This window comes from Lontra canadensis, unplaced genomic scaffold, assembly GCF_010015895.1.
Source record: "Lontra canadensis isolate GAN:19392208 unplaced genomic scaffold, GSC_riverotter_1.0 scaffold56, whole genome shotgun sequence".
In the NCBI taxonomy this organism is placed as follows: Eukaryota; Metazoa; Chordata; class Mammalia; order Carnivora; family Mustelidae; genus Lontra; species Lontra canadensis.
Window position 1 is genome coordinate 7,070,637 of NW_022631050.1, and position 26,339 is coordinate 7,096,975.

At 38.5% G+C, this 26,339-nt stretch overlaps 1 protein-coding gene across 1 annotated transcript in view; it reads right to left on the minus strand.

Moving 5' to 3' along the window:
• The window catches only part of CUNH3orf70 (chromosome unknown C3orf70 homolog), a 75,368-nt gene extending 49,330 nt beyond the window's left edge, over positions 1–26,038 (minus strand). The window contains exon 1 of the mRNA XM_032875553.1: positions 25,300–26,038. Within this exon, the coding sequence (XP_032731444.1) occupies positions 25,300–25,495 (196 nt within the window). The 5' untranslated portion in view covers positions 25,496–26,038. The remainder of the gene's footprint in view (positions 1–25,299) is intronic.
• Between the last annotated feature and the right edge of the window lie 301 nt (positions 26,039–26,339).

Consider the following 26,339-nt stretch of genomic DNA (forward strand, 5'->3'; position numbering starts at 1 on the left):
AAAGAGGCAAATGAAGGGACCTTTTAAGAAACAATAATGGTTAGAGGTTTTATAATACTGAGAGTGAGAAGGGAAACAAAATCCATGACAGTAAAGTCAATTACTTCAGCAATCACTGTACTCAAATCTGATAGCAAACTGTTGGTTAAAGTCCCTTTCAAATACAACCAGCTGTTTTTAAAAATCAAACAGTATTCCTGATTACAAGTTAAAAAGAGAGAGAGAAATAACGAATGCAGAAGACAGAAACAGTGGTGATGTTATTACTATATGTACATTGTTTACAAAATAAGCAGTATGCTTAGAATTTGATGTAGGAACTTTACTGTCACATGTTGAGAAGAATCTGAGACATCTTCACATGTTCTTTCAGCAACGTAGTCTGGGATATTGCTAAGTTCCCTTCTCTTTACAACATGAAAAATACTATATTCTCATTTGCTGGCTTTCTGATTATTCCAGATTCCTCCATTTTCTGTTTTATGCATGAATGTAATTAACCCACCAGTACAGAAACACTCATGCCAAACCAAGGAATAAACTAACAAGTGAAAGGATAAGGTAGTAATTGAAGTAAAACTACAATTTTCAGATATTATAAAACATTTGAAGGAGCTTAAATTAATAAAAAGAATGGTGTAGAAATTAAAATGAATGAGATCATACTCTATTTAGCAAATGATATAATCTGTGAGTTTGAGACTTTTCCATCTCTATTTCTGAAAATGAATGGGTTTGTAACTGATTAACCTTGTGAAGAGAAGTCTAGATAACGTAATTTTCTTTGTCCAATGATATCGATTTCTTCAGTTTTTCCATTTTATGTAAAACAGAAAAGAGATGCCCTGAGGTAGGCAAGGGGGCTCAGAATTGGCCACTTTCACTCTGTACTTCCATCAAACCCTACTCCGTAGCATAGTTTGAAAAACTCTGAAACAGATGATCTCTAGGTACTTTCTTTCCTATATTCTACAGAACTTAGAGGTAAGTTCTATCACATTGCAAATGCATGGTATTCAATCAAGTAATTTAAAATAATGGTAGCTGTATTAAATCATTTAACAAATAGTCACTGAGAGTCCTCCATATTGATTACATTTTTTTATTCAATTTCCTATTTTTCTTTACCAGGAAGACATATCAACTAAATACAACATGGCATCCTGGAGCAGAAAAAGGATGTTGGCAGTAGGACAACTGGGAAAATTGGAATAGTCTATGGATTAGATCAGGCATCAGTAAATCTTTGTGTAAAGGGCCAGATAGTAAATACTTTAGGATTTGTGGGCCACATAAGGTCCCCATCACATAGTCCTTTGATTCTTTTTTAATAATCTTTAAAGATGTACACAACTGATGGATTGTTGAATGCTACATCTGAAACTAGCAGTGTACTACTATTGGCTAATTGAATTTAAATTTTAAAAATGTACAATCCATCTTACATGCTTTATAAAATATGTAGTAGGCCTGATTTTGATACTAGAGAAATATAAAATTAATATTAATATTTGGGGGAAATCTCAGTGAGGAGTGCATGTAAATTTTATATTTTCTTCAGTCTGAAATTATTTCAAAATGAAGAGTTAAATAAAAGTTTAATAAAACACAAATCCTGATTAAACCACTTCCGTGTCTATCAAACAAATAAATAACTGACAACAACAAAAACTAACCTTGGCCTTTTTTTACTTCCTTGAAACAAATCTCCTTTCCTCCCTAGGGATCTCCACGCACACTGCCCTCTATTTAGATGGCCCTCTCTTTCCCTTCCAGTCTCTCTGAACCATTTACATAGTTAGTTTCACCTATACTTCAGCTTTCAACTCAAGCATCACTTCCTCAAACAAGCCTTCCGTTTGTCACCCATCCCCTGTCTAGTTATCATACTCTAAGCAGTTTCTATTTTTCCTTAATAGAAATGGCAGTTGTAATTAAGCACTTCATTGTGTAGTGAGTTGCTTAATGTATGCCTCTCCTGCTAAAACATAAGCACTAGGAGAGTAGTAACCATGGGTATCTTGTTCAATGCTAGATTCCCAGCACTTAGCTCAGGGCTTTACACATAGTGGGTGCTACATAAAATACTGCATGGAAAAATGGAGTATACCTATTCAGTGCCGCTTTAGGTAGGACAGCTAGGACAAAGAGGCAGAGGTCAGAGGTGAACTAAGAAGGGAGACATCTCAATTTTAGAAATAACTTGCTAATGATTATATTGTCCAAAGGTGGAAGCCACAGCTTCCTAGCCTCTAGAGAGGCTGATGCCCATTTTGAAAAAGGGCTACAGAAAATATTCAAAGTAACGAGTTAGACTCAGATGATGTTTAAGTTTCTCCAATTTTATATTCTTGTTGCTATTATTAACAAGCGATTAGGACCTTCCTATGTTATATACTAAAAAATGAATTAAAAAAAAAGAATCATGACTATAAATCTAAGAATATTTTCTAAAAATAGCCATTATAGACAGAACACAGCTAACAAGACATTGTGTTATTTAACAAAATTAATAGTAAGAGAAGAGCAAAATTAACTTGCCAGGGCAAAGGGGGGAAGGGCAAATGTAGTGAATATGTATAAATTATCACAGGTACATATAAAGGGACGCCTAGGTGGCTCAGTGCATTAAGCTGCTGCCTTTGGCTCGGGTCATGATCCCGGGGTCCTGGGATCAAGTCCTGCATTGGGCTCCTTGCTCAGCGGGGAGCCTGCTTCTCTCTGCCTCTGCCTGCTTGTGCTCCCTCTCTCTCACACAAATGAATAAATAAAATCTTTAAAAAAAAATAAAGGTACATACAACAAAAGGCAGTTATTTTTTACAACAAATCTGACAATATTAAATATATTTAATCTACTTATTAAGAAGGCAATTTTATTTTATTTTATTTTATTTTATTTTATTTTTTATTTGACAGACAGAGATCACAAGTAGGCAGAGAGGCAGGCAGAGAGAGGGGGAAGCAGCTGAGCAGAGAGCCCGATGTGGGGCTCGATCCCAGGACCCTGGGATCATAACCCGAGCCGAAGGCAGAGACCCAACCCACTGAGCCACCCAGGTGCCCCAAGAAGGCAATTTTTAAAAAAGATTTTATTTACCCATTCATGAAAGACAGAGAGAGGCAGAGGTGGGGGCAGAGGGAGAAGCAGGCTCCCTGCAGGGAGCCCAATGCGGGACTCAATCCAAGGACCCAGGGACTACGACCTTAGCCAAAGCAGACACCCGACCAACCGAGCCATCCAGGTATCTTAAGAAGGTAATTTTAGACCTGTTCTCTTATCGAAATGTTTATATTCAAACAAAAAAATTATAGCATACATGTTCATATCATTCTAAGAGAAGACTACAGAGTAATAAGTGATATGGCATCCCAAAGGTAAAGTCTATATTAACAATAAACAGATTAAAACATAAGTAATATTTTCACTTCAGTTATACAATGAAAGCTAAACATCACTGATATTTTAGCGTAGAGACATTCTCAAATTGAGCAACTAAAGTAAGAGTCAGCTCATCCTTCAGGGTACTTCTTAAAATGTATAATCTTTTAATTAAGGTAAATTGGTATTACTTAAAAAAACAAAAACAAAAACCAACAAACACACACACAAAAAAACCCTCTATTTTTCTTGTTGATTTCCTCCTATGACATTATCTCATGTTATATCAGTTATACAACAAAATGACCCTGTAAAAATAATTTCCTGGGGCACCTGGGTGGCTCAGTCGGTTACGTATTGGACTCTTGATTTCAGCTCAGGTCATGATCTCAGGGTTATGAGATCCAGCCCCATATCCAGCTCCATGCTCAGCATGGAGCCTGCTTGAGATTACCTCTCTGCACCCCCACCCTTTTCTTTTTTCCTGAAGTCTGGGCTAGAAATAAACGTAATGAAGGAAATCTGTTTCTCAATATAAGATATAAAATTAAATTTTTTTCATATGCTTTATTCATAAAAGTCACATACTATAAAATTCATCCTTTTAAAGTATATAAGCCAACAGTGTTTAGTGTGTTCAGAGTGGTGCAAACATCACCACTGCCTAATTCCATAATGCATTCATCACCCTGAAAGAAACTCCATACCTATTAGCAGTCACTCTCTGTGATTAATTGTACATCAACATACAATTTGTTTTGTGATCATATTGTGCCTAGGTTAAACATTATTTCAGGGTATGGCTGTGGAAGTGTTTCTAGATGAGATAAGCACTTAACTAGATGGACTGACTCAGTAGACTGCCCTCCCCCATGTGGGTATGCACCATCCAATTCTTTGAGGGCCTGAAAAGAACAAAAGAAAAGGAAGAAGGAATTCACAACTTTTTGCTTCCTGCCTGCATGCTGAACTTGGGACACCTCATCTTCTCCAATCCTCAGACTGGGATTCAAACTGTCGGCAACCTGGTTCTCAAATGCTGAGACTCAAAATGAATTACATGACCAGCTTCCCTGGGTCTCCAGCTTGCAGATGGCAGATTGTAGGACTTAGCCTCCATAATCACATGAGCCAATTCATCATAATAAATCCCCTTTTCCGTGTGTTGTATGCAGGGGAGTGCGTACGTGTCCTCTACAGTTTCCATTTCTTTGGAGAACCCAAAACACTCTCAATTCTTCCCTCCTCCAGCTAGAGGGAATCACTAATCTATTCTCTGTCTCTATGGATTTGCCAATTCTGGGTAGTTCATATAAATGGAATCATACCATATGTGGATTTTGTGGCTTATTTCACTTAGTACAAGGTTTTCAAGGTTTGTACATGTTGCAGCAGGTATCAGTAGTACTCATGCCTTTTTGTTGCCAAGTAACAGTACACGCGTGGATATACCACACCTTGTTTATCCATTCATCAACTGATGGACATTTGGGTTGTTTCCACTTTTGGGACATTATGGATAATGTTTCTATGACATTTGCATACAAGTTTTATGTAGATACATTTCACTTCTTTTGGGTATATATCTAGGAGTGCAGTTGTTAACTCATATGATACTCAATATGTTTAAAATAGAGTTAACTGCCAAGCTGTTTTCCAAAATGGTTATACCACTTTACATTCCTACCAGCAATGCATGAGGGTTCAATTTCTCTACATCCTTGACAATACGTGTTATTATCTGCCCTTGTTATTGCTGCCTTACAGTGGGTGTGAAATGGTATCTCATTGTGGCTTTAAAAAGTAATTCTTAAATGATCCGCCAGGCTAAAATTGTAAGCAATCAAATGACTACCATCTCACCCAAATCAAAATAATTTTACAGAAGTTGTAATTTGACTCAAAAGTTAACCATAGTATGTCTATGATCAAATGATAATTTCTCCATGATTTGAATGGAAGCGTTTACCACTCAACCCAAAGGAACCAAGAGATAGAGTATCTTGTTATAGTAGAGTTTGCCTATAGTCTAATGTCTGGTTAACAAGATAATTATTACACCTACTGCCTCTTATTATACTGAATTTATATGTGCATGTATTTATATTCTATGTTGACCCAAAAAAAGCTTTGAAGCAACTTTTAAAAAGACATGCCATATGGTAGGAATTTTAAAAATAGATTTGTTTCCAAATGTATGGTTTACTAGGCAACCAGGCTAATCTTCCTGCCAAACACAACTTTTAAATGCTAGAAAAAAATTTAATATTCCCACTACATTGATGAACTGAAAAAAAAGTATGGAATTATCAGGCCAAAATCTAAATAAAGATAGAAATTCAGAGAAATTAGTTTATAAATGAACATGGAATTTACTTTGAGGATATGAGCAAGAATAGGTGAAGTTAAGCTTTGGTTTCTATGATCTTGTGGAAGCTTTGTTCAAGAGACAAAGCTTAAGGCTTACTAAATAGTCTAAGAAGAAACTCCCCATAAAGTTGATATCAGTGTTATAATGGTAAATTATAAAGAAACATACTCCTGCAGAGGTTTTACAAATCGGAAACTTAGAACATATGAGGAGGGATGGAAGAAAAATGATAACTCATGAGCAAAAGCTGTCCTTCAAAAGGTTTTAACCAAACTTCATGTTTCCTAGGTGGTCCAAATATGTCAAGCTACTTGTTTACTTTAAAGTAATTCTGTACTAATAGTGCCCATAGGAGATCAAACAGAAACCAAAGCAAATCCTGTCTGGAGGAATTCCATGGGTAACATTCCAAGAAGTAGGTGCTCACAGGTTAAAAAAAAAAATCACAAGATACACAAATGAAAAAGACTCTTCAGAAATCAAGTAAAAACAGATCTACAAAACTTCTGGAGCAATCAGAAGTAGAATATAAAATAAGTATACTTCTTATGTTTATAGAAATAAAAGGAATTGAAAAAAGGAGTAAAAACAAGGTCATTATTAAAATGAGCAAATCTTGTTCAAAAATGACTATTTGAAAAGTACCAAATAGAACATCTATAAAATAATGCAATAGGTGAAGTAAGAAAACTCAATGGATTAATTTAATAACAACTTAAACCCAACTGAAAAGCTAGTAAACTAGAAGACATAACTAAAGAAATTATTGAGCATGCAAGATAGAGTGACAAAAGGAATCAAGATATGAAACAAGGCTTAAAAGACACAGATAGGGTGCCTGGGTAGCTCAGTGTGGTTAAGCCTCTGCCTTTGACTCAGATCATGTCCTCAGGGTCCTGGGATCAAGTCCCACGTCATGGGGCTCTCTGCTCGGCAGGGAGCCTGCCTCCTCCTCTCTGTCTCTCTGCCTGCCTCTCTGCCTACTTGTGATCTCTCTCTGTCAAATAAATAAATAAAATATTTTAAATAAATAAATAAAGACAGGAATAAATGAAGTAAAAATATAAAATTCATCTAATTAGAGTTCCAAAAGAAGGAAATAGTAGGAATAGGGAAATCATAAAATCTGAAGAGTCATCTAGTATTTTTTGAAACTGATAAAAATCAATCCAGAGACTGAAGAAGCTAAACGAATCCCGAAAAGGATAAAGAAAAAGAATATCACATATAGACACACAATGAAATGCAGAATATCAAAGACAAAGAGGCTATATTAAAAGCAGAGAGAGGGGCACCTGGGTGGCTCAGTGGGTTAAGCCTCTGCCTTCAGCTCAGGTCATGATCTCAGGGTCCTGGGATCGAGCCCCAGGTCAGGCTCTCAGCTCAGCAGGGAGCCTGCTTCCCCACCCCCCCAACCTCTTTGCCTGCCTCTCTGCCTACTTGTGATCTCTTTCTCTCTGTCAAATGGATTAATAAAATCTTCAAAAAAAAAAAAAAAAGCAGAGAAAGAAGAGATAGCCTTCAAAGAAATGACAAATTGACACCTGACTTCTCCACAGTAACAATGAGCTTGGAAAAAAAGTGGAATGATATATTCGATACACTAGAAGTCTCTACTCAGTGAAAATATCTTTGAAAAGTGAGGGTGAAAACAAATATAAATAAGCCCAATGTCACTCATAACATATTTCTAACCAATCACACCAGCCAAAACTCAAAGGCTTGACAAAAACACTTTACCAGACTATGAGGAAATAGGCATTGTAACGTGCTGCTAATAGGAGGACAAATGGTACAACCCATATGGAGCAAAATTTGGCAATATCTTATAAAAAAATATGTATTCTTTAATCCAGCAACCCCACTTCTAGTACTTCACTCTAAAGATATACCACTACAACCATATGGTATATGTACCAGTTATCCACTGCAACATTATTTGTAACAAAATGGAGGAAAAAGAACCAAAATGCCCAGCCATAACAAATCGGTTAAAAACCAAATGCACATATAGATACAATAGAGCACTATGCAGGCATAAAGAAATAAGACATATCTCCATGAATGGCTATGAAATGGTTTTTAGAAATAAACAGTAAAATAAAAAAGGATGATGCCATGAGTAATAGTGTATGATTAGCTTTGGTTTAAGAAAGAAGGTGAAATAAGAATGTGTATGTGTATATAAATACACAAATGTGCGTATGCACGCATATAATACACTTCTGCAAAAGAAACACAGAGTACAATAGAAAATTAACAAAAATGAGTATCTGGAGGAGGTGAATTGGAAGGGGTGGAAAGTACAGAAATACAAATGAGATTTTTCTCAGTATTCCTTTATATAGTTTTGATTTTTGAGTACATATCCAAAAACTAAAATCAAATCAAGACAATAGAGACAAATACTTCCAGGAGATGAAGCAGACATACTTTTACCTATTATTCCTTACTAAGTACAACTAAAAACCCTGGACACTATATATAAAACAAACAGAAGATGACTTCTAAGAGGGAAGAAAAGGCTCAACACCTAGCAACCTCAGAGTCCAAGCAGCAACATGGCAATGAGTTCCCAGATTTTTTGTGTGGGTATATGCCAGGTTTGGAGAAACTGTCAACCAAAAAAGCCATTGGACCCAGACAAAAGTTGTCCCAACAAATGTCTGCTCTCTCTGGCCAAATGACAAGGAGCAACCTAGCAGGAGAGAAAACTTTTAGATAATAATCACTCTACTAAAACCCTACTACAAACATCAGAGAAAAAACTGTACTCAGAGAAAAAAACCAAACCATGACAGCAAAGACCAGGAAGAGAGAAAGAACCTGGACTTCTAATCTTGAAAAGCCCTAATAAGGTTTCTCAACACTACAGCTCAGTGGTGTCAGAGACCTAGTGGAAAGTCAGGTAATGAGGTCATCCCTACTGTGGTGTTACTGGAAGCCCCCTGGAGAGCTAGAACCCACAACCATCCAGCAAAAACATGGAAAACTCCCCTCTATTAGCGGTCAGTGGAAGCTGAGGGTGATACCTGGACTTCTACCTGAGCCTGGCAGTAATAAGATAGTGCCCCTTTCCCTTGCTAGAGTGGTGTAAAAAAAAAAAAAATCTGGTAAAAACTGAGCATTTAAGATCAAGAGTCCTATAACATAACACAAAAAAGTCCAGGTTTCAACTGAAAATCACTTGTACCAAGAAACCAAGGAGAACTCAAACTGAATTAAAAGTGACAATCAACAGATGCCAGCACTGAGATGCCAGATTTGTTAGAATTATCTGACAAGAAATTTAAAACAGACATTATTTCAAAAAATACTTCAGTGAGTAATTATAAACATATTTGAAACAAAGGCAAATAAAGAAAGACACAAAAAAGAAATGGTCTTAGCAAATAGAAAAATTAGGACCAAACAAATAGGAGAACTGAAAAATATAATAACCAGAACAGAAAGCTCAGTGGATGGGCTCAACAGAAGAATGGAAAAGGAAAGTTTCAATGGACTGGAAGATAGAATAATAGAAATTACTCAACTGAAAGAAAAGAGAAAACAGACTGGGGGGAAAAAAAAAGGACAGAGCTGTCGAAGCCATGAGACCATAACAACAAAAACAACAATAACAAAATCTAATGTTTATGTTACTGAAGACCCCAGAAGAGGAAAAAAAAAAAAAAAAAAAGCAGAGCTGAAAAATGACTTAAAGAAATAGTGACGGAAAACCTCCCAGATTTGGCAGAGACGTATCATATAGGTTCAAGTACCTGATCAAACCACAAACAGGATAAACTCCAAAAACCTAGGCCAGGACACAACACATTCAAACTTCCGAAAACTGAAGACAAAGAAAAAATCTTAAAAGCAGCCAAGAAAAAACAGTTCCTTACCTATAAGGTAAAAAATTCAAATGTAAGTGATCAGAGCAGAAATAAATGACACAGAAACTAAACAAACAAACAAATAGAAAACACCAATTAAACCAAGAGCTGATTCTTTGAAAAGATCAACAAAATCAATAAACCATTAGCCAGACTCATCAAGAAAAAAAGAGAAAGAACCCAAATAAATGAAATCAAAAACAAAGAGAAGTAACAATAGACACCATAGAAATACAAAGAATTACAAGAGACTACTATAAAAAATCATACGTCACCAAATTAGACAACTTACAAGAAAAAATTAAATTCCTAGCAACATACAATCTTCCAAAACTGCACCAGGAAGAAACAGAAAATCTGAATAGACAAACTACTAGTAATAAAATTGAATTGGTAATCAAAAAACTACCAAAAAAATAAAAGTGCAGGACTAGATGGATTCACAGATGAATTCTACCAAACATTTAAAGAGGAGTTAATACTTATTCTCCTCAAAATATTCCAAAAAGTAGAAGAGGAAGAAAGGTTTCCAAATACTACGAAGGCTTCCAAATTCTATGAGGCCAGTATTACACTGATACCAAAACCAGACAAAGATACCACTCGCACACACACACACACACACACACACACACTACAAGCCAATATCACTGCAAACCCCCCAACATGCACATTGCATTCAACAATACATTAAAAGGATCATTCACTAAAATCAAGTGAGATTTAACCCAGGGATGCAAGGATGTTTTAACACTCGTAAATCAATTAATGTGATATGCCACATTAACAAAACAAAGAATAAAATCATACGATCATCCCAACAGATGCAGAAAAAAGCATCTGACAAAATTCAACACACATTCATGATAAAAACTCTCAGCAAAATGGGTTTAAAGGAACATGCATCAACATAAAGTTTATATATGAAAAACCAAAAGCTAACATACTCAATGGTGAAAAACTGAAAGCTTTTCCTCTAAGATCAGGAATAAGACAAGGATGTCCACTCACCACCTTCATTCAGCATAGTACTGGAAGTCCTAGCTATGGCAATCAGACAAGAAAAAAATAAAATAAAAGGCATTCAGATTAGAAAGTTAGAAGTTATACTGTCACTATTTGCAATGGCATGATACTACACATTAAACCCTAAAGACTCCACAAAACACTACTAGAAGTAACAAATAAATTCAGTAAAGTTGCAAGATACAGAATTAATAACCAGAAATTGGTTGCATTTCTATATATTAAAACGAAGTAGCAGAAAGAGAAATTAAAAAAACAAATCCATTTACATTTGCATCAAAAAGAATAAAATATCAAAATAAATTTAACCAAGGAGGTGAAAGACCTATACTGTGAAAACTGTGATACTGAAGACGATGCAAATTAATGAAAAGACACCCCATTGCTCAGGGATTAGAAGTATGTTATTAAAATGTCCACACTACCCAAAGTAAGCTACAGATTCAAAGCAATCTCTATCAAAACATCAACAGCATTTTTCGTAGAACTAGAACAGATAATCCTAAAATTTGTATGGAACCACAAAAGACCACAAAGAGCCAAAGCAATCTTGGAAAAGAAGAATAAAGCTGGAAGTATCACAATCCTAGATTTCAAGATATACCACAAAGTTGTAGTAATCAAAACAGTACAGTACAGTTACACACATAGATCAATGGAACAGAATACCGAGCCCAGAAGTAGTAAACTCACATTCAAATGTGTGTGTGACTCAAATGGTCAATTAATCCAGGACAAAGTAGGCAAGATTACACAATGGAGAAAAGAGTCTCTTCAACAAATGGTGCTGGGAAAGTCATATAGCTATATGCAAAAGAATGAAACTGGATCGCTTTCTTATACCAAATACAAAAATAAATGCAAAATGGATTAAAGATCTAATAGTGAAAACTCCTAGAAGAGAACATAGGCAGTAATTTCTTTAACAATGGCCATAGCGATATTTTCTAAATAGGACTCCTATGGCAAGGAAAACAAAAGCAAAAATGAACTACTGGGACTACATTAGAACAAAAAGCTTCTGCACAGTGAAAGAAATCAGCAACAAAATGACAAGGCAACCTACTGAACGGGAGAAAATATTTCCAAATGATATATCCAATAAGGTGTTAATATTCAAAATACATAAAGAACATAGACAACTCAACACCAAATAATAACAATAAAAATCATGATCTGATTAAAAATTTCAGAGAACCTATATAGACATTTTTCCAAAGAAGACCTATGGACATCAAGCAAACACATGGAAAGATGCTCAACATCACTCATCATCTGGGAAATGCAAATCAAAACCACACTGAGATACCAGCTCACACCCATTAGAATGGTTAGAATCAAAAAGACAATAAATAAGTGTTGACAAGGATGTAGAGAAAAAGGAACCCTTGTGTTTGGCTGGTAGAATGTAAATTGGTGTAGTCACTGTGGAAAACATGTGGATGTGTGGCAGCAAAATATAGGAGAAATCTCTGTACCTCCATCTCAGTTGTTTTTTTTTTTTTAAGATTTTTTATTTTATTTATTTATTTGAGAGAGAGGTAAAGAGAGAGAGAGCTTGAGAGGGGACAGGTCAGAGTGAGAAAGAGACTCCCCAGGGGAGCCCGAAGGGAGACTCAATCCCGGGACTCCAGGATCATGACCCGAGCCCAAGGCAATTGCTTAACCAACTGAGCCACTCAGGTGCCCTCCATCTCAGTTTTGTTTTAAACCTAAGAAGGCTCTAAGAAACTAAGTCCTTAAAAAAAAAAAAAAAAAAGATAAAATGCACTTCACCAAAGAGGATATACAAAAGGCAAATAAGCACATGAATGTTAATAGGTAAGTGCAGATTAAAATCAAAATGAATTTATCAGTACACACCTATCAGAATGACTGAAATAAAAAGAGCACCACCACAAAATGCCTTTGAGAAGAATGTGGAGAAGAAACCAGATCACTCATACATTGTTGGTGGGAATATAAAATGGTACAATCTCTATGGGAAACAGGTTAGCAGCTTCTTAAAAAACTAAACATGTAACTACCATACGACCCAGCAACTGCACCCCTGGGCATTTATCCCAGAGAGATGAAGACTTTTGTTCAAATAGAATATTGTACATAACCGTTTACAGGCTTATTTGTAATAACTAAAAACTGGCCACACAAGATGTCCTTCTATGCATGAATGCTTAAACTATGGTACACATAGGCCACATGCGACTACTCAACAATACAAAGGAACGGACTATTGATATGCTCACCAGTGTAGATGAAACTCTGGAGATTATGCTGAGTGAAGAAAAGCCAATCGCAAAAGGTGACATACTGTATGATTTCATTTACAAAACCTTCTGGAAATGATAAAATTATAGAAGTGGAGAACAGATTAGTGATTGCCAGAAATTAATGAGGGGGTAGGCCAAAAGGGAGGTGTGGCTATAAAGGGGCAATATGAGGTAACTTGCCATGATGGAAATGTTTTTGATTTTGTCTGTATCAACTGATACTGTGCTACCGTTTGCAAGTTGCTGGCACTGCAAAACTGGATAAAGCCTACATGAGATGTCTGTATTATTTCTCACAAATGCATACAAATCTACAAATTATTTCAAAATAAGAAGTTTAATTTTTTTAAAGATTTTACTTATTTGTGTATGTGAGAGAGAGAGCACACAAGCAGGGGGAGTAGCAAGCAGCAGGAGAAGCAGGCTGAGGGAGAAGAGGGATCCTTGCTCAGCAGGGAGCCCGATGCAGGGCTCAATCCCAAGACCCTGGGATCATGACCTGAGCCAAAGGCAAATGTTTAACCAGCCGAGCCACCCAGGCATCCCCAAACGTTTATGAACACAAGGGGCACCTGGGTGGTTCAGTGGGTTAAAGCCTCTGCCTTCGGCTCGGGTCATGATCCCAGGGTCCTGGGATCGAGCCTCACACCGGGTTCGCTGCTCAGCGGGGAGTCTGCTTCCTCCTCTCTCTCTCTCTCTCTGCCTGCCTCTCTGCCTACTTGTGATCTCTGTCTGTCAAATAAATAAATAAAGCCTTTAAAAAAAAAAAGCACAAAATTGCTTAGAATCAGAAATACATGAACCTGATAGCCCCCCACACACACATATCAAGAAACTTCTGAACACAGTGCTCTGATGATACATCCATCCTAGGATACAGCCCAAAGACCAAAACATATAGAGAATCTTAACCCTCATTCATCAGTTTGTTGTTGGTATTAGTACTAATGTAATAATCCCTAAACTATGGGCAGCTGAGGATAGAGGAAATGAGTAAATATGACATATGGGAAACCAGGATTTTTACCCACAGAGAAGCGAGGCACGAATACAGAATGGGGAAAAGTGAAGGATGGACACACACACACACACACACTTCCTAAATCTGTCCACTGAAAGGGCCTAAATACATTACCATCCCAGTAGAAATAAGCACACCAAAAGCCCAGATAATAATTTTCATGCCATTCACCACTAAAAGGAACATGGGATCCTTGGAAAAAAACAATAGATTTCTGATCTGAGGCAGAGAAATTACTAGGTAAGCCTGGAACAATTTGTTCCAGAAAATAGAAAAGTACTAAAAAATATGATAGGGACATGTCAAAAGGACACAGAAGCCAGCTTAAAAGGACTCTCCTTGGCCAAATTTAAGATGGTTTGAGCATCAAAAAAGTTATGGTACTTAATTATAACATAATGAATAAACAGAACCAAGCTACCTGTAGTAATACTTAAAAAAAGAAGGGATGTAGGTAAAAAAAGAAAAACCTCTTCTTTATAAAACAATGCCATCAAATGGTAGAAAGAACAGCAGAATTAGAAAATCACCATTTTGAAACCACCAATGTAGTAAGTGATCCACCTAAGACTCTTCAGTCAATACTAAAATCACTAGGTTGAATACTGTTAGAGAAGAAGATATTCATTCAGTGTCAAAGTAGTCATCACACAGTACAGTATTTTTTAAAAAAGGATTAAAAAATTTAAAAAAAAAAACAACGAAGGGGAAATGGTATCTTTATAACGGACTTGTCAGTTATCACCTTAGCATTAGCAGTAGTGGAACAACTTGACATTCTATGTCTCCTCATGTGATACTATAAGGAGGATACAATACCACTCATGTAACAAACTCGACAAAAATGTTAACCTAAATCTAATCATGGTTAAGCAATTAAGCAAATTTAAAATATGGGACATTCCACAGACAGTTAACTTGGACTTTTCAAAAATTTCAATGTCATCCCCCAAAAGTGTGATTATTCTAGAATGATTAAAGGAGATTAAAGCAATATAATAATGAAATGTGATCTATGAAGCTCAATTGGACCCCGAATTTTTTTAAAAGTCAGATATAAAAGTCATTTTTTTAAAGATTATATTTATTTGAGAGAGCGAGCACAACAGGGGAACAGCAGATGGATGGGGAGAAACAGGCTCCCTGTTGAGCAGGAAGTCTTTTTTTTTTTTTTTAAAGATTTTATTTATTTATTTGACAGAGAGAGATCACAAGTAGGCTGAGAGGCAGTCAGAGAGAGAGGAGGAAGCAGACTCCCTGCTGAGCAGAGAGCGCTATGCAGGGCTCCATCCCAGGACCCTGAGATCATGACCTGAGCTGAAGGCAGAGGCTTACCCCACTGAGCCACTCAGGCGCCCCTGAGCAGGAAGTCTTATCTGGGGCTTGATCCTAGGACTGGGATCATGACCTGAGCCTAAGGCAGACACTTAACCAACTGAGCCAGGCACTCCGAAAAATCATTTTTTGACAATTAAGGAAACTGTATATCAGATGGCATTGCTAAGTTAGCGTTAATTATCTTAGATGTGATTAGTATTGCAATTATAGAGGAAAATGTCCTCATTCTTGAGAGGCATGCTGAAATATTTAGGTGAAATATCATGATACTTGCAACTTATTTTTAAATACTTTAGGAAGAGTGTGTATGCATGCATGTATGTAGACATGAAAAAGATACGTGTAGACATGTGTAGACAGAAAAAGATAAAGCAATGAGTCTAAAAGAATTTCCCATAAAATACCAAATTATTACACTCTGTGTGTTCTTTTTCACTCAATTCCATTAGAATGAGATACAGAAGAAGAAATACATGTCTGTATTATCCCAAGATGTCTAGCTTTAAATGGACAGAGAAGCCCTAGGCAAGTTAAAGGATTTGTCCTGAAGAGACTGTTCTAGGGCATTGTGCAGACACAGCTGGAGGGATTGATTTTACATTGTTGGCACTCCGGATATTGCATGTTTTTGGCAGTGTACTTACAGAATAATGTTAAGTATCAGAAAATTGAAGAACAAACCAACAATAACAACAAGAGAAACACAAAACAAATACTCTGTGAACTTGAGAAAAGTAATTTGCAAAGACTATAATCAAGTTAACTTTATCCAGCATTCTAGCCACCAGGAATACTCTACCAAAGTAGTACTTTTGCCATTTTTCCATATAAAATCAGCATTCCAAATGATGGCCAAGTATCACCACAGGATCCTGACAAGTCTTCTAAGTCATTCAAGTTAAATATATTCCATTTCCCTTTAATACAATGTAACTTTTATAATATTCTGATCCTTTGAAACCTGTTGAGCCACATTTGCTGTGCATGAAAGCTCTCTATTAATTGGTAATCTGATTAACCAGAACTATCCATTGCTTAACAATGGTGGAAAACAGGACATGAAAGGGGCTTGGGAGTTGGAGCACACTGTAAGATTTCATTGACAAAAAGTAGATAATCGTCACATAGTGACTATTACAAAATAGGCCTTCCAACAATGAAGGTAACAAAAAACTCAGCAATCTCTAAATGGAATATTCAAAATGTGTATTTTTACGATCTTTGTTGGTTTTGAGTGTTTAATTGAACAAATGGGTCCGGTCACAAAGTGAATTTCAAATGAAATGAGGATTACTGTGGAAGGGGTAAGTCGCTAGAGTTGGGGATGGATGGTCATTACACTATGAGACTGGTTTATTATTATCCCCATATTAAAAGTGAGGAAACTGAAAGAGGTTAACATCTCCCAAACCACGTAACTAGTTGAGTGGGCAGAGCCATGACCCAAACGCAGTCCAACCGCAGAGCCTGCCCTCAGGATGCTTAAACCATCTGGTATTTCCAATTTGTGTTCGTTTGGTTTTTTTGAGGAGGGCCTGATGCCACCCTTCACTGAATACCTGCAGTAAGTACTTTGCTTGTGTCATTTAACCCTCACAACAACCCTGTGAAATAGGACTTTTACTCCTGTTTTTCAGAGGGAACATTAAGGTTGAGAGAGGTTGAGTAATCTGTCCAAAGTTATACTGCCAGCAAATGGAGGAACCATGATTCAAACCACTGTCTGACTCCATGGCCCTTTTCCTTTCTAGGATTACATTCTGCCTTCCTTGCTCTATGTATAAACCATTCCTTATTTTTCAAGAAAGCAAATCTTCTACGAGACAACTTTTGATTGTTAAACACGTATTCCTATTATTGTTTGGAATTAACAACATATAATTTCTCTAAAAATGTTCTTTCTTATAATTAATTTCTACAGTATGAGAAAACAAACCTAAATAAAATGAAGGTTTTGGAATGTAGGAAATTATCATAGAAACATCCTCAAAAGCTACCTAGTTGAAGTCCCTAAGTGCAACAGGCTTGGAAGCTAGCAATAATTAATGGTATGCATCCAAATGTAACAGCAACAACAAAAACAACAACAAAAATCTAACAACAACAAAAAACCTGGGGGCTTGCTTCAGCTAGTGATCAGCTGAGAATATGAGATGACTGAAGCTTCATATTATACCAATACATTGTTAGTTTTTATTCTATTTATTTTTTAAAGATTTTTATTTATTTATTTGAAAGAGCGCATGCACACACAAGCAGGGGGAGCAGCAGAGGGAGAAGAAGAAAGGAGGCTCTCTGCTGAGCAAGGGCTCAGTGCAGGGCTTGATCCCAGGTCCCTTGGATCACCCTGAGCCACCCAGGCACCCCCATTTATTAATTTTTAAAAGCACAGTTTTACAGTGTTGGTAACAACTCTGAAAATGCTCCTATTGCGTACAATTGCCCTTCTGTGAAAATCAGAAACCAGGGGTGCCCAGGTCTATCAGTCAGTTAAGCGTCTGCCCTCAGCTCAGGTCATGATCTCAGAGTCCCAAAATCGAGCCCTGCACTGAGCCCTCTGCTCAATGGTGAGTCTGCTTTTCCTTCTGTCTCTCACCTGATTCGTGTGCTCTCTCTCAAATAAATAAAATCTTTTTTTAAATAAATAAAACTTTTAAAATATAAAAATAAAAAATAACATCAGAAACCAACCTCATTTTACTCATTTAATTCCTGCTTATTCCAGAAAGAATGTAAAATAACTGAAAATCATCCTCACTCTACCTTGACTGGAACCAAGTGACCCAGAGCCCTGGTTGCTAGTTGGTTTGTGAGATTCTGGTGTACATTTACCATATGCAGCCGAAGTAACTATATGTGACCATCAACAAGTTTCCTAACCTAAAAAATGAGGGTAACAATACCTACCCCACAGGGCTGTTGTGAGGTTTAAATGAGCTGACACATGCAGAAAGATGATGCCAACATATATAAAGATTATGTGCAAAAAGATATGCCTACATATAACCACAGTCGTTGTGATTGTTTAAGTTGCTGTGTGTCCGTGATTGAAGCACCATGTGGATGGAAAAAACCTATCACTTCTCCCTCTCTCTAAAAAGCTTTGAGGAATCTTACTCAGAACTTAATGTCGCACTTATCCTCTTAACACCATATCCTCTTCCTTCAAGCGCTAGACATGGTAAGAACCCTCATTCTTAGGGAAAAAACTCCTGTTGACGCCTTCATCTAGTCAAATGACCACTCTGTGGTTGGGGTTTTTTTGTTTTGTTCTGTTTGGGGTTTTATTTTTTTTTTTTTTTGCTAGTTTTCACTGTCAAACTTCTTAAATATATTTCCTGTAGCAACTGTTATTGATATGATTAGGATGTGGCTTAAAACAGCTGGCATTACCCTGGGAAAGTCAGACTTGACTCTCTGAATTTCCCCTTACTTGTACAGAAGCAGGAAAACAGAAAAAAAAATAACACAAAAACCACAATGCTAATATACTAACTAATGGAGAGAAGTGTATTTGCCCAAAGGTCCTGAGAGTTAAATTCCTTAATCAGCTCCTTCTCTCTCTATAGGAAATCTATAAATAGGAAACAAATTATAGCCAAATATTTGTATGAAAGTCCAATCATACAGACCAGATATTTAAGCTCTGGGCAGTGTTATCACCTTCTCTGAACAGTTCTGAAAAAACACTTCCAAATTCTGCCTCTCCAATTTCCATTTTTCTGTATTTCCACGCTGCCCATCCACCTTCTGCTGTGAGTCTTTCTTTAGATATGTTAATATCATCTATTAGATTACATCAAGTCCCACTCTTCCAGCTTTCAATCTGAAAAAGACAGACATCTTTAAAGATGACTTCTGTAGAAAACTGAACTCGTCTATTATGTGATTTTATTAAGCCAACTTTGAGTTTTGCTGATGGCACCGACATCATACCACGTACACTCCCCACCCACCCCTGTCACCTTCTAATCACTTTTTCTTCCTTAATTCTTAACTTAGATTTCATTCCCCATCACATCCTATGACCTCTTTATAGTTCTCATTCTTCTATATTCACTTTTGCAACTGTTAATAATTTTCCACCCATTTCTTAACAACCTTCCCCATCACTGGCTTTAATGGAGACAAAAAACAGTTGATATGCATATTAATTTTAAATCGCTCTGTAGAACCTATGATGGTTAAGAGTCTAGGTGCTAGGAATCAGACAGACTTGGATCCAAATCCAGTGTCTATTTTTACTAGCTATGTGCCCATGGGAAAGTTACTTAACTTCCCCCAAGCCTTTTCCCTCAACTTAGAATGGACATAATGACATTATTGTCTATTAAGTTCTTAGCATAATAAGCTTACTCTGATATGAAATAATCACTCAAAAAATATTGACTATAATTTCTGTGTCCTCATTCTCAGCTCCTGTCATTCTTTTTTATTTTTTAAAATTTTATTTATTTATAAAATTTGACAGAGAAAGAGTGAGAGAGCACAACCAGGGGGAGGAGTAGAGGGAGAGGGAGGAGCAGGGCAGGGAGCACAATGCGGGCTCCATGCGGGGCTCCAGCCCAGGACCCTGAGATCATGACCTGAGCCAAAGGCAGACACTTAAACAACTGAGCCACCAAGGCACTCCAGCTCCTGTTATTCTATTCCTCTTTTTCTACTTTGAAGAATTCAAATAGCTTTGACTAAATACTGCAGTTAAATATATTCCTCAAGTTACTGTTGAAGAACTAAACCTTTTACCCTCTTCTTCAGTAATAAAATCACTATTTGTATATTTTGCCAATATCTAAGAAATAACCTGCTAAAAACTGATTCAATCTTCATACTCTTTCTCTCTTTCTTTTCTTAAATATTTTATTTTTAAATTATTTCTACACCCAAGTTGGGCTTTGAACTCACAACCCTAAGATTAAGAGCCACACACTCCACCAACTGAACTAGCCAGGTATCCCTCATCTTCATAATCTTTCTTAAGACACTCATTTCCCTTGGCTTCTGCAATAAAACCCGCAAAAAAAAACTTTCCACATTTTTCTTCTCTCACATTTCTTTGTAGACTCTACTGCGAGTTCACCCTCCTGTACCCAAAACTCTAAATATTAGTGTTCTAAAGGGAAAACTTAACGATTTTCATTTCTCATACTATAGTCTCTCCCTTGGTGGTCTTTTTGCTTCATCATGGCCACAACTGCAATCTAAAAATAAGTAAATGACTTCCATATTATCTCTAGTGCAGACCTCTCTTCTAAGTCCTAGGTCTCTATATCCAACTGCCTACTGATATTACCGTGTGATGACAAGGCAGCTTAAACTCAACAGATCCAAAACTGAACTCATGGTCTCCCTGGACATTATTCAAAACTAGATTCACAATCCATGTTCAGTCAAACCCTAGTTCATCTCTAGTATTTTGTGTTGTTGGTGAATGAATGGCATTACCATCCATCCAAGGTGCATGAGGCAGAAGTCTAGAAGTTATCCTTTATAACCTTCCTCTTCCTCCCTCTCCAAATCTAATTTATTCCAATTTCCATTTATGGATATTATTTTATTAATTTCTATTTTTTACATTAATACCAAAATAATCTCCTTTGCTAGTTTCATTCCTCTACTGCCCATATTACTGCTATAATGTTAAGGTCTCTATCAACTGAAACTTTAGACTTTACATCTTTCCTGTTCTTCCCTCCCTTGCATCTCAACAATCTAATGTATAATGCCTTCTAAATATTCTACCTCTTCTAGCCACAAAATCTACTTTATAATATCTGCATGTGATTATTCTTTCCCATCCCTCTTCCCTAGCCAAGTCATGTTTTCTTTTTTTTTTTTTTCTCTCAAAACTCCTCTTGGAGTGGCACCCGGGTGGCTCAGTGGGTTAAGCCTCTGCCTTCGGCTCAAGTCATGATCTCAGGGTCCTGGGATCGAGCCCCATGTGGGGCTGTCTGCTCAGCAGGGAGCCTGCTTCCCCTCTCTCTCTGCCTGCCTCTCTGCCTACTTGTGATCTCTCTCTCCATCAAATAAATATATAAATAATCTTTAAAAAAAAAAAAAAACTCTTGGAATCCTTCACTCTTTAATTCCATCCAATATAACTCTTTATGGGGGGGGGGAGGTTACACATTCAGGGCCATAATTTATTTAACCCAGTCATCTCTCTTTGACAGCAACACCTACAGAACATTTAATAGTTTTCCTCCCATAGTCCTCAAAATCTGCCATTATCCAAATAAACTATTTCCTTTAATGATACAAGTACCACATCCATGTATACATGTTTTATTTATCTTTTATTAACATGTATATGTTATCAACCTTTTGTTTCATAAGATTATGAATTTCACAACTTTAACACAAATCATTTTGTGTTTCTTCATTTGTTCTGAACTTTCTTCATTTGTTCTGAAATCCCTCTCCCAAGTATCAAAGTGGTCCTCTCATTTCAGCATCTTCTCATTTGATGAACAAGTTGATAGTTTTCTCACCCATATCCTTTGTGATTTTATTTATTTTTTTAAAGATTTTATTTATTTATTTATTTATTTATTTGTCAGATAGAGAGAGAGAGCATGCACAAGCAGGCAGAGGCAGAGAGGCAGAGCAGGCTCCCTGCTGAGCAAGGAGCCCGATGTGGGACTCGATCCCAGAACCCTGGGATCATGATCTGAGCCGAAGATAGCCGCTTAACCGACTGAGCCACCCAGGCTTTGTGATTTTAAAGGAATCCTAAAAATCCTTTGTGATTTTAAAGGAATACAAAAATAAATACAGCATGAATCATGTCCTTATACTCTGCTTAAAGGGCATGATCCAGCTGTATTAATATTTGTATCCCTAGTTTCCACAATATGTCTCACAAAGAGAAGGTGCTCAATACATGCTCAACAGACTCAAAGAATTTTGCTTAGGGCTGATGTTGTAATGTTCATGAGTGCCAAAAAGAAAGCAGAACTTCTCAAATGTGTGAACTCTGCTTTTTTTTTCCCCCCCCGAGAAAAACAGTATTTGGACTAAAAAAGGGTAGAAAGAATGGATGCCCAGTATAGGTGAGAAGACTGTAACACAGCACCTTGCTGCTCTAAATGAAATGAAGCTCCTCGTGAATGTGATCACTGCATCACTGCCAGTGGAGGAAGCATGGAGACCTGGAAGGTTGCCAAAGACTGGAAACAAGCAAATAAATGTAGATCTGATTTTTTCTAATAGAAAATAAAAGAGAAAAGAATAGAATTGACAATAATAGTCAAGTATACTTGGCATCAGTTCTTTCCTAAAATCAGATTATTTATTTAAAAAGCAGCTTCTAATCACTTTGAAACAAAAATGGTAAGCATTTGTGGAACCAACTTAAGTAACCAGACAAATATAATTTCCTTTCTTTTTTTTTAAAGGCTGTCTTTATATACAGATCACATATCAAAAAGAAGCAATAAAAATAGTATCAGATTTCAACAAGGTAGAATTTCAACAAGGTATATGACCAGGCTCTCATTACACCATATGGTAAGATAAATATAAGATGAGAACAGTACAGTTAAATGCTGGCTAATTACCTAAATGACCATAACAATGAGTGTTTCTTAATGAAGTGCCATCAACTTGAAGGTCAGTTCTACCCGCAGGGTTCAGAACTCCTATCTGTGGTCCTCTCCTATTCAACAATTTTATCAGTAATTTGAATGAAGATGTAAAAGGCTACTATACTGCTGCCTTTATCCAATATATGGCTGACAGGAAACTAAGGGGCACCAATATGTATTAAGAAAGAGCTGGGATCTGAAAAAGCAATGATAAGCCAGGTAAGCGGGCTAATTCTAATTAAGATGAAATTTAACAGGGAAAAATATCTAAGACATCAATCACTATCCAAAAAACAAAATATATATAGAACTGTGAGATGGGCAAGTCCCATGACTTATTGACACATATGTAAAACAAACAAAAAGGGGGCTTAATAGCTCTTGACAGCAATCTTAGTTCAATCTGACAGCAGCAAGCTCAATATGATGAGGATCTCAGAAAAGCTAATGTGATGCTAGATGCAGCAGTAACAGTATTTCAAACATGGGAGGCAGCAGTCCTGCTCAATTCTGGACTGATCTGACAACTGGGATGTTGTGTATCCTTCTAAGGGTCACAGTCTTCAGAGGATCATAACCATACTGGCACATGTCCAGAAGAGAACCACCAGGATGCTCAGGACCCTGGATACCATTCCACAAAAGGAGAGGGAGGAGAGAAAGGAGATTTATAAATAGGACAAAACAGTGCCTTGAGAGGAAAATGATGGCTACTTTCACTCAGTCACTCAATGAACATGAATTTCAAATCTATTTCAGGCCAGATGCTGTAACAATGTCTGGGAATACCGAGAGAAGTGAGTCTATGTCCATGGCATGTTCCTATGTATATCTGAAGAGCTGAAAAAGCCATGATCTGAAAAAGGATTAGACTGTTCTATATGATTTCATAAGGTAGGAATAAGACCGGTGGAAAGAAGTTAGAAAGTAACTGATTTCAGCTCCAAATGAGAGTATTTTAGGAATCAAAGATGACTTAAGAAGCTACCTGAGAAGGCAGCAAGGTTCCCATTCCCATCAGGAATGTTGTACTTAGTGGAGAGACTGCTGAAATAAGACAGGCACTGAACTGACCATCTTTAATGTTCCTCGTATTCGATACTAGGACTCTACACTTCCCTAGGAAATGGACTCTCACCAGATTCACCGTACTTGTGCACTTCAGCATCACAGCTTTCCTACAGTTGCTACTTCCAACTTTGTACCCTATCTTCCCCTGAAATGATGCTTTATAATGGGGAACGGTCTGAGAGCAATAGGAATAAGGAACTACGGGAAAAAACTGAACCATCAGCACACAGAACACAAAAAAAATCAATATTGTTCAATGTACAGAAAATATAGGAATTCTTTATACTTTAAGTCGTAAATTCAATTTAAAATACCTCACTATGTTCAATTAACGTAAACAAGGACTTGTCATGTACTGCATCTCTTGTTGGGAGCCATTTTTTCTTAACCAACAAGGAAAAAACAATTTTAACTTTAAGATCACTTTGAGAATTTGTGTCCTGAATAAACACTCCAAAAACCTCCATTATAAGGGTATGTGAAACTAAGTTTATAACAGATTGCTTTTAGAAATGATTTATTGGATATAGCAGGCCTAATATAATGAACTAATCAAATTGTGGAATTCTGATTAAATGGCTACTTAAGTTTAATCCATTTGAAAACACACACACACACACACACACACACACAGGCAAGATAAACACCGAGAAAAGGCCTAGCCCATTTAGTTCTGGCTTTTGTAAATTGGTTTAATATCATTAAAGCTTACTTCCGTTCATTTTATTTTGTAATTTTAAAAGCGTCTCCTATATTGGCTCTGTATATACCCAGTTACAGCCGGGTGCTGAAGGAGTTCATCCTTCCAAACTGTTAATATTAACTTCTTGGAAGCTGTCCCTTACACTTTAGTGCTTTCTCCATTTGGATACAATAAATGGACCACAATTCGATTACCAAGGGCTCTTTCTTTTAAAGAGCAGCCTGGAAAAGACAAAACAGAAAAAAAAAGAGGAGCATGTTTAACCAGCAGCCCTGAAAAAACGCTTCCCCTCTGGTTGTCAACTCTTCACGGCGCTCTACCATTTCTCAACACACTGCCTGGTCCTCTCCGATAAAAAAGAAAAAGAAACAAAAACTGATTCCAGTTTTCCTGGGACAGGGAGATCCCCTTTTGTAGAAGTGGCTAAAGCGAGGCTCCCCGTGGGATTTCATCTCGTAGCCAAGGCAGTGCCAACCGAGGCGTCCGACACCAGGGCAGCGCCCGCCCGCCCGGAGCCCAAGGTGGCCCCAGCTGGCAACCGAACAGCCCCGGCGGAGCCCAGAGCCGCCGGGGCCGCAGGGTCCCAGCCGCGACCCCGAACAGCCTCGCGAGCGCCCCGGGACGGTGGCGAAGGCGGGGAGACGCGGCTCGACTTACAGTGACACCATCCTAGGTGACAGCACCAGTGCAGCTTGAAGCACTTGCCGTGGCTGTGCGTGGCACAGATGGAAAGCCCGTCGCACGGCTGGAAGTCGGGTCTGCGGGCAGCGCAACTCCGTGCCAGGGCCTGAGCCTCATCCACTTTCTCGCTCTTCCAGCCCCGCTCGGGTGCCGACGCCGACGCCGCACTCATTTCCGCTCCCTCAGCCGAGCCGAGGCCGGGAGCCCGGGAGAAGCGGCGTCTGGGCGGGCAGGAAGCCGAGCCGGCTGCAGACGTGGGAGGGCGCGGGCCGGGAGTCACGCCAGCGCGCGTGGCGGCGGCAGCGGTGCTGGTGGTGATGGTGATGGTGGCGGCGGCGGCGGCGGGAGCGCGGAGGTCCCAGGCTCGCAGAGGAGCCGCCCCGGGCGCTGCGACCGGGGGGCTGGGCCTGCCGCCGCCTGCCTCCCTCCGCCGCGGCGCGCACCGCGTCCCCACGCGCACACGCACGCGCACACAAGCGCGCGTGCCGACCGCCCCGGCTGGCGCCAAGCGTCGGTCAGCGAACCCGGCCTCTTCACACACGCTGTCGGCGTCCCCTCTTGTCACAGCGAGTCCCTGACACACACTCACTCATTCCTCCGAGACCCACCCCGACCGACGCACGGCCATTAGTGAACATACAAGCGCCTCGGCGGCTTGGCATTCACAGGCACGGCAGCTTACACGCGCGCTTCCCACACACACTTCCCGCCGAGGTGGGCAGTCTCGAGAACTCCGCCGAGGGCTGTGCACGCAGAGGACACGCCCACCCTAAGCGCTCGGTGGGCTGGTCCCTGCGCCTCTGTCTGCGGGGTTCTCTCATACACACATCCTCTCCCCACACGCGGCTCACATTTCCCTCGTACACTCCTCCCAGAGTAGACACTGAGACCCCTCGGAGGCGCGCGCGCGTTCACGGCCGCGCGCACTCTCCCCCCCGCCCCCCCAGGGCAAGCCTCCTGCTCCGGGCGCGGCCACTCCGCCACGTGGCAGGGGCCCAAGCCTCCAGGCCTGGGCC